Source organism: Gigantopelta aegis, chromosome 1, assembly GCF_016097555.1.
Source record: "Gigantopelta aegis isolate Gae_Host chromosome 1, Gae_host_genome, whole genome shotgun sequence".
NCBI lineage: Eukaryota > Metazoa > Mollusca > Gastropoda > Neomphalida > Peltospiridae > Gigantopelta > Gigantopelta aegis.
This window is the reverse complement of record NC_054699.1, coordinates 36,844,655-36,859,671: the sequence shown is the minus strand read 5'-3', so window position 1 is coordinate 36,859,671 and position 15,017 is coordinate 36,844,655. Positions and strand designations below refer to the sequence as shown.

The window sequence follows — 15,017 nt, the reverse complement described above, 5'->3', positions numbered from 1 at the left end:
CCCTACTGGGCCCAACAGGTGTTCTGAGAGTACTGCACAACAATACACCTCACCTACTGGGCCCAACAGGTGTTCTGAGAGTACTGCACAACAATACACCTCACCTACTGGGCTCAACAAGTGTTCTGAGAGTACTGCAAAACAATACACATCCCCTATACACATCCCCTACTGGGCTCAACAGGTGTTCTGAGAGTACTGCAAAACAATACACATCCCCTACTGGGTTCAACAAGTGTTCTGAGAGTACTGCAAAACAATACACATCACCTACTGGGCTCAACAGGTGTTCTGAGAGTACTGCACAACAATACACATCACCTACTGGGCTCAACAGGTGTTCTGAGAGTACTGCACAAAATACACATCACCTACTGGGCTCAACAGGTGTTCTGAGAGTACTGCACAACAATACACATCCCCTACTGGTCTCAACAGGTGTTCTGAGAGTATTGCACAACAATACACATCCCCTACTGGGTTCAACAAGTGTTCTGAGAGTACTGCAAAACAATACACATCACCTACTGGGCTCAACAGGTGTTCTGAGAGTATTGCACAACAATACACATCCCCTACTGGGCCCAACAGGTGTTCTGAGAGTACTGCACAACAATACACATCCCCTACTGGGCTCAACAAGTGTTCTGAGAGTATTGTGCAACAATACACCTCCCCTACTGGGCTCAACAAGTGTTCTGAGAGTACTGCACAACAATACACCTCACCTACTGGGCCCAACAGGTGTTCTGAGAGTACTGCACAACAATACACCTCCCCTTCTGGGCCCAACAGGTGTTCTGAGAGTACTGCACAACAATACACCTCACCTACTGGGCCCAACAGGTGTTCTGAGAGTACTGCACAACAATACACCTCACCTACTGGGCCCAACAAGTGTTCTGAGAGTACTGCAAAACAATACACATCCCCTATACACATCCCCTACTGGGCTCAACAGGTGTTCTGAGAGTACTGCAAAACAATACACATCCCCTACTGGGTTCAACAAGTGTTCTGAGAGTACTGCACAACAATACACATCACCTACTGGGCTCAACAAGTGTTCTGAGAGTACTGCACAACAATACACATCACCTACTGGGCTCAACAGGTGTTCTGAGAGTACTGCACAGGCTCAACAGGTGTTCTGAGAGTATAGCGCAACAATACACCTCCCCTACTGGTCTCAACTAGTGTTCTGAGAGTACTGCACAACAATACACCTCACCTACTGGGCCCAACAGGTGTTCTGAGAGTACTGCACAACAATACACCTCTCCTTCTGGGCCCAACAGGTGTTCTGAGAGTACAGCAAAACAATACACATCCCCTACTGGGCCCAACAAGTGTTCTGATAGTACTGCGCAACAATACACATCCCCGACTGGGTCCAACAGGTGTTCTGAGGGTACTGTGCAACAATACACCTCCCCTACTGGGCCCAACAAGTGCTCGTGTTTCCTAAGTTCAAGGTTCATACTTTTCACAAATGAATAAATCGCCATGTAACTGTACATGATAAAAAACATCGCTGCTTCCTACGCCAGTGAAAGATGTTCGCACAATTTCAGCTCAACATCTTGAGGTATTGCGAAAAACAAAGTTCGGAAAACTATATGTGGGACGGACAGACAGACAGTCTGAGACGAAATCTATAGTCCCCTCTAGTTTGATCAGTGGTGGACTAATAAGATCACGCCTTTCGTTAGTGAGATATATGACAGATTGGCAAAAACACGTTGAAAATCGAGTGAGGTTCATTTTACATGGCATTAACCCTCAGAGCAGTTTCCATGACAACTGGAATGCAGGGGCTAAAACGGCCCACCGATGGCAATTTTCAGCCTGTCTACGACAATTGTTAAAGTGACTTGTGCAGGATATAAACTTAACTCAGTGGTTATTTTGCTTTGAGTGTTGTATTTCAATTTTGCAAGGAGTAATAAAGCTAAAAAAACCAAAAACGTTTTAACGAGAGGTTAAGACCACTCCTTGGTCTAGGGCCCCCCTCTAAACTTACGTAATGTTTCTGTTATTCCACCACATGTTTAAATATTCAAGATGGCGTCCAATATGGCTGCCACAACACTGAACAGTCAATAACTCGGATACGTTATTACCTTTAACAAAACGTAATGTCTATGACAGTGTTTTAGGGGTCGTGGAATTCATTTTGAACTACCCTCATCTAATCAAGACGTTACAACACAATTTAAATTCAAGATGGCTGCCACAATAACAGCCAGGACACGGGAATTGTGATGTATTGCTTTCGTTCGTGGTTTGTGAATCTAGCAACAAAATTCTCTTTGAACAGGCCTGTGCATTATTAATATAGTTCTATTATTTTCTGTTTTCTTTGCATATTTTAAATATTTATGTACGTCTTGCATAGAATGGAAAAGAATGATGAAATGTGAGTATTTTGTGTATGTGTGTGTGAGAGAGAGAGAGAGAGAGAGAGAGAGAGGAAAGGAATTAAATTTGTACGCAACACTTTCCGAGTTCATTGGTTATAATTTAGACACACACATTCCAGAAGGCCGTCATACGAATAAGAAGAAAGATTTCGAATTCTGTGTATCAAGCAGAAAGGCCCCCGTTACTCAACAGATTGGCAAAAACACGTTGAAAATCGACTGAGGTTCATTCTACATGGCATTAACCCTGAGAGCAGTTTCCATGACAACTGGAATGCAGGGGCTGAAACGGCCCACCGATGGCAATTTTCAGCCCATCTACATTTGTTAAAGTGATTTGTGCAGCATATAAACTTAACTCAGTGGTTATTTTGCTTTGTGAATTGTATTTTAATTTTGCAAAGAATAATAAAGCTGATAAAAACCATGGTCTAGCCCCCCCCCCCCCCCCCCCTTGAACTTGCGTAATGTTACTCCGCCACACCTCGACGTGAACATTATTATTTTATTTTATTTTTTAAATAAATACATACAAGATATGTAACAACCCTACCACGTTGTGTGAGGGACCCCAAGACACAGGCGAACTGGCTCCCATTTCTGTACTTAGTGTTTGACCGAATTAAACAAAAATTTCTAAATCTGGATAAAAATGTTTATTCATATTTGTGTTTCTACCAAACAGCTATATATAGTTCCAAACGAATCACTACGCATCTTCACATGGATTATAATTAATATTGAGAAAAGATGGACATAATGGTGAAAGGTTTCAGGCCAGCTCGTTTTACCCTAACGTCCCCATCGTTTTTACTGAATGGGGATGGAGGTGGGGATGGAGGTGGGGATGGAGGTGGGGCAACATCACACCTAGAGTGTTATATAATTGCCAGCTACCACCTGTAAGGTGCTCCTTTGTGACATAGTGTGGTCACAGCTTTGATTCTCAAAACACATTATTATAACCATTGCTGCACTCAACAAAATACAAACAGGGCAAACACCACAAAGATAACTAATTTATTTGTAAAATGTGTACATGTCCAATAATAAAACTTGGATATTTTAATAAATGTATATACATTAGTTAAAAGATGTCAAGTTAGGGCTTCTTTGCCAGACGGTTTTGACAAGTGATCAGTCATGCATGCGATGTGGACCACGTGACAAGTGATCAGTCATGCATGCAATGTGGACCACGTGACAAGTGATCAGTCATGCATGCGATGTGGACCACGTGACTGGTAGCGGAACTACGCGATTAGTACTGGCACGGCGGAAGCAAGTATACGTGGAGGGGGGGGGGGGATGCGGACTGAGATCGAGGGCGTAAAACAAAGATTCTAGGGGGTTCGGGGGTATGCTTTCCGATGAAATTTTGAAAACTAGATGTCCTGAAATGCAATTTACTGCATTCTACAAATAAAATTCATCTCTGCCTTAAGATTTACTACTCCCAGCCCACCCCCTGCTCCACCATGCCTGCAGTAAGAAACACTGGACAACATGTTACGTTTTTTTCGCGCAGTTAAACAAGAACATATTTATAACAGTCTATATCCGACCACAAAACAGAACGCGTCATTGTGCATATTATATTGTTAAGTAAGGAAAGATAATGTACACCAGTTGTCGCGGTCATTATCGATGGCAGAAATTTTTATTAAAGGCATACTGTCACAGCCTACTGACCTATTTAATGGTCTAACAAAGTATTACCTGAACAAAAATAATTTGATTTGTCCCTAAATGTACTTTATTTAAACATCTTCATAACCACCATACACCATTTATTAATGATATTTTATGAAAATAATTGAATTATGGCAATGGTCCATAATTCAAAAACTAAAACTGCCGAGAAGGTTGACATGGATTTCACTCCATTATGGTTCAGTTAAGGTGATGCGATGGCTAGATTTGGTTTCCAACAATTAATGTAATTTTTATTTATTATCCATTTTTCGAAAAATAAGGTCCATAAATGCGTGACAGTATGCCTTTAAGTAGCACAAACATACCGTTGGTGACGCTCCCAACCTACGCCGTACGTCAATTTCTATTACAACAACGGCAATTATCGTCGGAGCCGCCGAGCCCTGAAATGTAAATACGTTGTATTTTAAAGAGCTCGCAGTGTCATTCTTGTTTGTAACATGGTGTCAGAAGTGGTCATGCCTCCCAATCACACCTCTTTCCTCCACCACCTTTTATATTTGCCCAATAACACTTGTAAAAAGACAGTGTTGGTGCCAACCCACCCCAAATGTGCGTTACCAGCCACCCCCTTCCAATATTAATCCCTGGCTACGCCAATGATGTCTGTATGTTTGTCTTTGTGAAGAAAAAAAACCTAGTGGGGAGATACCTGGGACGAACTCGCTCGTTGCTATTCTGTCTCAGGTTTTACGTGTTTTTAGACGATCGAACTTGAACAGTCCTTGGTTTACGATGTTTGCATGTAGCTACATATACGTATCTTGAGGTCACTTCTATAGGATGTTCTTGTCGCGGTCGCACAAAAGACTACAGTTTGCGCTTGCGGTTGGATGGATGTGATACGATAACTGACGATTGTACCGGTCAAATTGTTCGCGAGCATTCGGCTTCCTGAATACACCAGAGGATGCTGAGCGTCACACACTAGACTTGTATTTGCGCTTAACGTTAAATACATGTGATAGGATAGCATATGCTAGAAACCAGTCAAATTGTTCGCGAATACCCCTCCCCCCTCCCCCCTCCAATCCCCGAGCACGTCACTGGTTTCAGTGATGAATCCAATGTTTCATTATGTCACGATTTTCCAGTTAAACCAAACTACTTCAGACTGAAGGTTCCACTATCTTTCCCATTAATAAATTTATTCGAAATATCTTGTCTCTGATAATAAAGAGAAATGGACGATCCACGTAAAACGATGGCGGTTTTGAGACGGATTCTTTCACTGGTAATTGGTCACTTAATCCCTTCGTTCCTCCCTCGTCAACCTCGACACATGATTTGTGAGCCACGTCATTCACGTGGAGGCTTCGTCTCTTTCCGTTAATTCCCGTGAGGTCTGCACTGCCGGTCTTAAAGACCTCTTCGATTCCAAGATGCTGCAAGGCACGTTTAAGCCGGAAGGACGTTTCCAGTTTGAACTTTGGGATGCGAACTCTCAGTCTGACTGGCTGATTTGTAATGTTTAGCAGATCTTCCAGATGGTGAACTGTTAATTGTCTTTCCAACTGTTGCAGGTTTTCAACACGATTCGGCAGGATGACGAACAAACTGAACCTGTCCCCAGCGTATGGCAGCTCTAAGGATCTGCATCCCAACGTAGAACTGTACTTGGACCGGAAGTTAGCGTTGACGTTCATCATTTCCACACTGATGCTCTGAACTCTGTTTAATCTGAAAGAAAATTTCGCAGTGTCCTTTTTGTTGAAGGGAGACAACCAACTCCCTCTGAAGAACACTGCGTTCATAAGCATCAACAGCGTTTGAGAGTTAACAGACTCTGGTGGAAGGAAATCCTTGATCTTTTTCCTGCTCCGCTTTTGAATCCATTTATTTATATTCGCTTCCGGACCGCCCAGTTGCCTGAAAGTGAATGTTTTGATCCGGGCCTTGTAAAAGCGTCTCATCTTGCGCACAAATCGGTTTCTGAGACTGACGGACCTGCGGACGTACATTGCGTTGACGAGTCTTAAAGTGGCATTCTCCACTTCGTGTCTCAGTGAATCGGTCAGACGGCGGAAAGCCGTGTGCACATTTCTCTGCGTCTTTAACTGCGTCAAATAGAGAGTCGTCTGCAGCTCACGTGCTGTGGACGCACGCGCCGATAGATACGCCATAGAGAGCGCCATCTGGACGCCGATAGGAGAAAAGACGAAGTTGCTGTAGTCGGGTGATAATGCTTTGTACAAGTTCAGAGAAAAGTTGCCGGCTGCCGCAGACAATAGATTTTTGAGCTGGAGCTCAGTTAAACGAGGTTTTGTCCTTCGCCGCCGATTCTTCCGAGTATGTCTGGCGTCGCAACCTGAAATGAAATGGAGACAGTGTTTCTTTAGCGAGACCTCAGCATATTTCAAACTACGGCTCTTTGGGGTTTAACAAAACGATTATTTCGTTAAAAAATTTATGTCGAAATATTATTAAATAGCCCGACCCTCTCTTCTTTCTCTTATTTATTTTTGGACTGTCCTTCTAAAATGCTCCAAAGTATATAAATATTCGGCCGAGCAGTCAATTCTTTTTATATTTGGCTTGTGACGCTTTTTTTATTTTTTATTTATTGTATTAACGTTTTTACTAATTGCTATTTTCAAAATTCTGCCCATTTTCAACTTTTTAGCGAGATTCCTTGCCTCCACATCATTTCTCCGTCTGACTGTCGACTTGTTGTTTTTTTCGTGACTTGTATGACGGCCATTCTGCAGAACGCCACAGTTGTTCGCGTTTAGTCTCTACATGTCCGAGCCTGTACTAGCTGCACTGGAAGATTGACCGCCCCACTCTAAGAAGAAATAGGAAGCGGGGTCGGCCCCTACTACTCTTTTTCTAGACTTTACCTTACTTTATAGTGATACCATCTCGTATCCTCTGGAATCGGGCCCGTCCGCACCACTATACCAACCCATGACGACTGGACTATACCCTAGTCTGATACTCTCTCTCGTTCAGACGGATCCTGGCTTCTCAAGATCTGTATTTCAGCACAGCACTACACCTTCAACGTCTATCGACTGTCAATCTAAGGGTTTTCTTGACGGGATGCAACCCATCTCGTCCCTTTAAGCTGTGCACCCAAACGGCCTTAACGAGGACATATCGATCGGACTTTAAACTTAGATCCGTATTCAAAATTTTATATCGAAATTACTCGCATACACTTTATTCGTATGACCTGACCAGCGTGTAGGCGTATTTGTTCAGACACCATCAGCAGACTCTCAGTCGAACTAGCAATGAAGTTGGACGTAATTTCGTGCGCTCTCGACTTACCCCCCCCCCCCCCCCCCCACCTGGGGGGCTTGATGGCTAGCTATGGCTTGCTGCTAGAGTACCGCGTCGCGTACACCGGATCACGGGCAACCGTGACTTTGGTATATGGGGACGCGGCTACAGCCAAGAGGAAGAGAACAAGGAAGAGGAAACGTGCGCCAGGGGCGGCTCAGGCGGGGACAAAACTGGCGGCTTAACCGCCAGCGGCGGTCCCGTCTGCGTCGCCGCCCCCACCACGACCAATCCGGACGGAGCGACAGGAGGCGACTCGCCAACCAGCCGCACCGACTGTGCAGATGCGGGAAGTGGAGCAGCCAACCAGTGCACCGCGACCAGCGTCACCTGTTCCCGCTCGTCGTTCGTCTGCGTCGAGACCCCCACCCACGGGGGACTCCGCGACGGCGACTCTGGATGTTGGGGCTGTCAAGAGGAAGGCCGTGACCCCGCCGGGGGACCAACCAGCCAAGACGCGGCCTTCTACTTCCTCTTCGGGTGACTGGAGAGTGGCAGCGCGGAAGATCAAAGGCCAGTACTCTAAGTACTTGGTGGGAGACGTCACGGACCCCGACAGACTGCCAGGCGGGGTCTACGAGGAAAACTTCAAGACGTTTCCCGATGGCCACCAGGTCGCCATCCACACGGTCAAACTACGAGGAGTGGAAGTCTTTACCGACAGGGATTCCTCAGCCATGACATGGATAACAACACCATCCACAGAATCATGAAGATCGTCACCGGCGCCCAGTACCCACAGATGGTCCACTACCTTAGCACCCACAGCTACAGGAGACTGGTGACTCACTTTGAGGAGAGGAACATCATCACCTCCCCGTAGATGCTGTGCACCCAAACGGCCTTAACGAGGCCACTCGCGTGGACATATCGATCGGACTTTAAACTTTTAGATCTGCGTTCAAAATTTTATGTCGAAATTACTTTTTTTTTTTTTATTATTATTATTAAATAGTCCGATCCTCTCTTCTTTCTCGTATTTAATTTTGGACTGTCCTTCTAAAATGCTCCAAATTATATAAATATTCGGCCGAGCAGTCAATTCTTTTTATTTTTGGCTTGTAACCTTTTAATTTTTTTTTTTATTCTATTAACTTTTTTACTAATTGCTATTTTCAAAATTCTGCCCATTTTCACCCCCCCCCCCCCCCCCCTCCATCCCGAGTCAGGCCACCGACCTTATCATCATATAAAATGCACGAAGTTGACTTAATTCCACTTTTTAAAAATCTCTGTGTGTTCGGAATGCACGTTATTTCTCCTATAAATAACTAAGGTCATTTGCATATCAAAACATTTGGATCTGAGGCTACGTGAAGGCCATTATAGCTTGTTTCACTAAATCAAGGTTATTATTGTTTTGCAGTGTGTAACAGCAGCAGTGTGTAACAGCATTGTCTATCTTTCCGTTAAACATAGATGTACACAAACAGAACATGTAACCCTTTCTTGTAGGTACATTATATTTAATCAATTTAGCTAATGTATTATGTATTTTTATTTTATTATATCAATTCTATATTAGCATACTATACCTAACCTAACACAGCTGAGGTGTAGCACAGTAATAAACACAAATCACCACACAGACCGCAGGAATGTGCTTTCCAAATTTATAAATAAATTTAATGCAGGGCCGGACCCAGAAGACCAGAGGGGGGGGGGGGGAATAAAATGTCAAAGGCCACCAACATCAAATAATAATAAAAATGTTATTTAATTTGCCTCTAAATTGGGAACTCATACGTATATATATATATATATATATATATATATATATATATATATATATATATATATAGTATTTAGGGTGGTGCTAGGGGCTGGGGTTTGGGGGTGGGGTGTTACATTTGTAATGCGAAAAAACCAAAGGGCTATTGTTCGGACTCGTATGGGTTCAATCACTTTTTCATCCCGCAGACACAGCCCTGAATGTTCAAAATACGATAGCATTGTTTGGTCAATAACATCATCATTTCGATCTATGACTGCACGTGCTATTGTAGCAATGTGTAAACCACGTAAAATACAAGTTAGGTAGGGTATATAAATTCATTGAAAATGTATTAGTCGACATTCTTGTTATTGTTATTTGAGGAAAAATATGGGTAAATCGAAAAACACTTCAGTTGATGTAAAATCGTGTATTAAGAACGTTTTCGATTATTTTGAAGATGAATATCAGCGCGGTAGACCTAGGTATGCTTCTTATCGAATTGTCGATCGAGTTGCCGTTGCACTTAAAGTTTCGGTTTCAACAGTAAAAAGAACTGTGAAAAATCTAAGCTCTACGAATCCGAGCACAGAAATCACTGTTAAAAAACGCTACCGAAAACTCATCGATTTATTTGATAAAGATGTTATTAGACAACGAGTATACAGATTTTATAGAGAGGGCGAATTACCTACATTACATAAGATTAACTTGGCTTTAAGGGAGGAATGTGGAATCAACATATCCATATCAACTTTACGAAGAACACTCCATGACCTCGATTTTAAATACCAACATATGTCTACAACCGGAAAAGTGATTTTTGAGGACGCCAATATATCAGACAGGAGACTGTCCTATCTCCATGAAATATCCAGTTTACGAGAACAGGGGTATTTAATAGTGTATCAAGATGAGACCTGGGTGAATGTCAACCACACAACATCCCACCACTGGACAGATATCCACCCGGGCACAAGTACCGCCAATCACCTGCCGAAATCAGACGCTGCTGGTCGAGTTCCTAAACTCTGTTCGGTGACTGGGAAGGGAAAAAGACTTATTATTTGTCATGCTGGCTGTGATAAATATGGATAGATAGATGGCTGTGAATTGATCTTTGAGGCTAAAAAAACAGACGGATACTATCATGGTGAGATGAATCATGACAATTTCATCAAATGGTTTGAAGAACAACTTATGCCTTCTCTACCAGAACCTTCTGTTATCGTCATGGATAACGCAAGCTACCACAACAAATTAACTGAGATTACACGATGTCCTGCACTAAACGCTAAAAAGGAAGAAATTCAGTCGTGGCTACGAAACAAAAATATACCTTTTGAGAGTAACATGACAAAGCCAGTTCTTTATGAACTTGTGAAAAGTAACAAATGTGCACAGCAATTTGTTACTGATGATATTGCTGAACGTCATGGGCACTTGTGTCTAAGACTGCCGCCAAGACATTCTGAACTCAATCCGATAGAACTGATCTGGAGTCAAGTCAAAGGGCACATAGCTCGTCATAATGATGGTAAAATGAGCACGGTGCGGAGAGAACTTGCACATGCATTGAACTCTGTCACACCTACACACTTCTCTGACGCAGTTAAACATGTAATAAAGATCGAAGAAGATTTTAGAAAACAAGATAGTTTTATAAGAAATAAAATACCTCCTGTGATAGTCCCCCTTAACGAAGATAGTGATGAAGAAATGAGTTCGTCGACTGATTAAGTTATTTCTCCATACCCATCAGGAGTATTACTTTAATGTATGCATGAACTCTTTAACACCAAAAACAATTTATTTCCATATCATTCACTATCAAACAACCTAACAACCTATAAACTAATCGACTAGAAATGCATATAGACTACACATACATACGAGAGAAATGTTTATTTAACGACACACTCAACGCATTTGATATACGTTTATGTGGCGTCAGACAAAACGGTTAAGGACCATTATGACAGTGAGAAAGAAACTCGCTACCGCCACATGGCCCACTGTTTCCGATAAGCAATTTTGATAAGCAATAAGGGACGTTTTATATGCACCATCCCATAGACAGAATAGCACATATCACAGCCTTTATACATCAGTTGTGGTGCACAGGCTGGAACTAGACACAACCCAATGGGTCCACCATGTGCGATTGATCAGTCGACCTACCATGAGCGAACGCTTTACCTCTGAGCTACGTCCCGCTCCATATACAAAAGAAGCCTTAAGTGGGGTTGGGGTTGTGCAGAGGGTCACACCTCCACCAATCGCATGCATTGCATACCATATTCTTCTCTCTCTCTCTCTCTCTCTCTCTCTCTCTCTCTCTCTCTCTCTCTCTCTCTCTCTCTCTCTCTCTCCCTCTCCCTATAACCATATAACCATAGATTAAAATATGTTGAGTGCGTCGTTACATAAATCACGTCTCTCTCTCTCTCTCTCTCTCTCTCTCTCTCTCTCTCTCTCTCTCTCTCTCTCTCTCTCTCTCTCTCTCTCTCTCTGTCTGTCTGTCTGTCTCCCTTCAGCGCGCGCGCTTGTGTATTCCACAATATAATTATAATATTTGATACATATTTTTTTTTCAAACTGAGGTTTTGTCACTCGAAATCCCCACCTGAATCCGCGCCTGCTTCATGTTTATAGATATTTTCTTAAATATAGGTCATACTACGATTTGTGCGGATAGGACGATAGAACCGAACATTAGTTTGAAACTCACTATACAATGATGCTTTTGATATGCAAATGACCTTAGTTATTTATAGGAGAAATAACGTGCATTCCGAACACACAGAGATTTTTAAAAAGTGGAATTAAGTCAACTTCGTGCATTTTATATGATGATTTGTATATAAAACCTGTCGGGGTTTGGGTTTGTTTTCATGTAAATGCAAAGAAAACAAATATTGAATAGGAAATAAACGTAACATTTGCAAAAAACTTTGGGTCTAAATAATTGAACAGGACAATAGTATACAATCCAGAGTTTATTACTGCACATTTTCTCCCTGTTTTTTCAATGTTGAAACAGCCCAACAAGTTCGCCTATTGCATGAAGAGTTTCGCCCGATATTTTTTGAATTTGTATGCTCTCCATTAACGCTATAAAACAAGGGTGTCCTTGTAAACGGCGAAGTGTAATTGGTCGATATTTAAAGTTACAGTCTCTGGTTACCATATTATAACACAATGTACAAATATGAAATACAAGCTCAAATGCACTTTTAAAAAACGCGTGTGTGTTCGCTATGAACGGAGATCGTAAAAAGTATACGCTCGATTCGTCGCCTGCGTCGCCATTGCTCGGCAAAGCACAAACGACAGTCTGTTGTCAGTTTCAGTTAACACGTGCGTTTGCGGATTTGAAATTGTAGGTTTCGTCTCAAAAAAATTAAATGAGAAATCTTGCGCTGTACGAAGAACGTTCGGTTGAGGATAAAACCGGTTTGATCTTGACAACGTATTATCGACAGTCGTACCTTCCTATTTCAGAATTAATATTTTATAAAGTGTTAGTAGAACTTTCCAAGTTTAGTTTGTATACTAGTAACACATTGATCATGTATATATTTTTTAATAAAATATACTAAAGTAGACAATTAACGTTTTCACTTCTTAATTTTACGTATGTTAAAATCGACAAATTCAAATAACTATTCTTTCGTTTGGAAAGGGTAAAGTTAGTTTGTTTTGTTTAACAATATCAATGTTAGAGCATATTGATTTAATAATCATCTGCTATGGATATAAAGATGTTTTGGAGATATGAGACGACCCCTCAATCAAGACAGTCAAATTTGTAAAAAATCACGTGAGAAGCTCAGCGCCTGCGCAAATCATGTAAAGTCCCAGTTCTACTGGGTTCCCGCTAAATGAAGATAAACAAAGATGGCCATTGTGTTTATAGTTGACCTAGATCATTTAGATAAGCGAGCATTGCGAAACTATAGCGATGTGGTGGACCTTATATGTACCAAACAGAACAGAATCATCCATTCTAAATGATTAAATAATAAAAATATTCCAGGGACTGCAACTTTAAATTGTTATTTATAGGTGAAATATCACCTGGACATGGGACACGCAATGCTGTTAGATCTACTGGTAGACCCAGTAGAGCTAATTTTAATCAGAATGGTTAATCTGAGACCTTTTTACCATGTATTTCCATCATTCTACCCTCCTTGTAAAAATGCATAGCGATTCGTTTGCAACCCCACATAGCTGTTTAGTAGTAATGCTAGTAATGCTAATATGAACAAATGTTACTATACAGATTCGGGCATTTTCGTTTAATTCGGGTAAAAACCAGCTTGCTCCCCCCTTGCAAAATGAGAGCCCGTACGCCTATGTCACTAAGAAGTTAACTTCATACACTATCTACATATACAGATACATAACTACAAACATCCATACTCACCATCCCTCAACAACAGTACTACTAATAGGAAAACACAAACTGTCTTTGATATTTTAGTCATTGTCGGAGATCGATATCCCAGAACACACGAAAACTTGTAAACAGTATCAAACTATCGTGACTGACTAAAGGCTACAGAGTACGTTTAGCTTAGTGTTTACGGTTCAATGAACCGGCACCTGTCTGCACGAACGTGTTCTTGAAACCATGTATCGGATTATCGAGACCCGATAAGCATATATTTTTCTCAGCATAATCTCCAAGTATATTCATAAAAGTTCTTTACCACTCCCCTACTACGGTGGGCGACATCTTAACTTGGTGTGCATTGTGCAGTCAGTGGGTAGTGGTATATTTTCACGAACCGCATGGTGAAATCTAGCTCGCCTACGTAGGGCCGGATCCAGGAAATATTGGGAGGGGGACTAAGGAAAAGGGGACATGAGGCAACCCAATGCCATTTAAAAATAAATGAAATAAAAATAAAAACAGAAACAAGACACTCGACTATATTTGAAGTGGGTGGGGAACCCTATTGGATCCACCTCGCCTAAGGTGTTTTCATCAAAGGGTAGACACGTTTTGGCGGACCTATTGGGTTTTTTTAACGTCTCACCCAGAGCCCCACGACTGGTATATAACAGGCCGTGGTATGTGCTGTCCTGACTGGGAAAGTGCATAAAAAGATCCCTTTCTGCTAATAGAAAAAAATGTAGTGAGGTCAATAAATCAGTGTGCACTATCTAGAGGAGTTGTTTAACATCGAATAGCCCATGGTCAATAAATCAGTGTGCTCTATCTAGAGGTGTTGTTTAACATCCAATAGCCCATGGTCAATAAATCAGTGTGCTCTATCTAGAGGTGTTGTTTAACATCCAATAGCCCATGGTCAAAAAATCAGTGTGCTCTATCTAGAGGTGTTGTTTAACATCCAATAGCCCATGGTCAATAAATCAGTGTGCTCTATCTAGAGGTGTTGTTTAACATCCAATAGCCCATGGTCAAAAATCAGTGTGCTCTATCTAGAGGTGTTGTTTAACATCCAATAGCCCATGGTCAAAAAATCAGTGTGCTCTATCTAGAAGTGTTGTTTAACATCCAATAGCCCATGGTCAATAAATCAGTGTGCTCTATCTAGAGGTGTTGTTTAACATCCAATAGCCCATGATCAGTAAATCAGTGTGCTCTATCTAGAGGTGTTGTTTAACATCCAATAGCCCATGGTCAAAAAATCAGTGTGCTCTATCTAGAGGTGTTGTTTAACATCCAATAGCCCATGATCAGTAAATCAGTGTGCTCTATCTAGAGGAGTTGCTAAACAAAATAAACTTTAATTGACGACTTAATGTCAGAATTATCAAATGTTTGCCAATAATTAAAACATAATGTTCGTTTATTTATTTATTTATTTTATTTATTTATTTTTGTGTTAATATTACCTTTTGTT

At 41.6% G+C, this 15,017-nt stretch overlaps 2 protein-coding genes across 3 annotated transcripts in view; both read right to left on the bottom strand.

The window, feature by feature from the left end:
- Nucleotides 1-5,248: 5,248 nt before the first annotated feature.
- LOC121378553 (leukocyte elastase inhibitor C-like) lies at nt 5,249-6,274 on the bottom strand. Its single transcript, XM_041506823.1, has one exon. It carries the CDS (start codon nt 6,272-6,274, stop codon nt 5,249-5,251), a length of 1,026 nt encoding a protein of 341 aa, XP_041362757.1.
- The window catches only part of LOC121374458 (leukocyte elastase inhibitor-like), a 40,102-nt gene continuing 31,337 nt past the window's right edge, over nt 6,253-15,017 (bottom strand). For both annotated transcript variants that reach the window (XM_041501564.1, XM_041501568.1), the window contains exon 5: nt 6,253-6,447. In XM_041501564.1, the coding sequence (XP_041357498.1) occupies nt 6,387-6,447 (61 nt within the window). In that variant the 3' untranslated portion in view covers nt 6,253-6,386. The remainder of the gene's footprint in view (nt 6,448-15,017) is intronic.

Excerpts from the sequence above, each read along its gene's own strand:
- LOC121378553 (XM_041506823.1), bottom strand. The coding sequence starts at position 6,274 with ATGGCGCTCTCTATGGCGTATCTATCGGCGCGTGCGTCCACAGCACGT.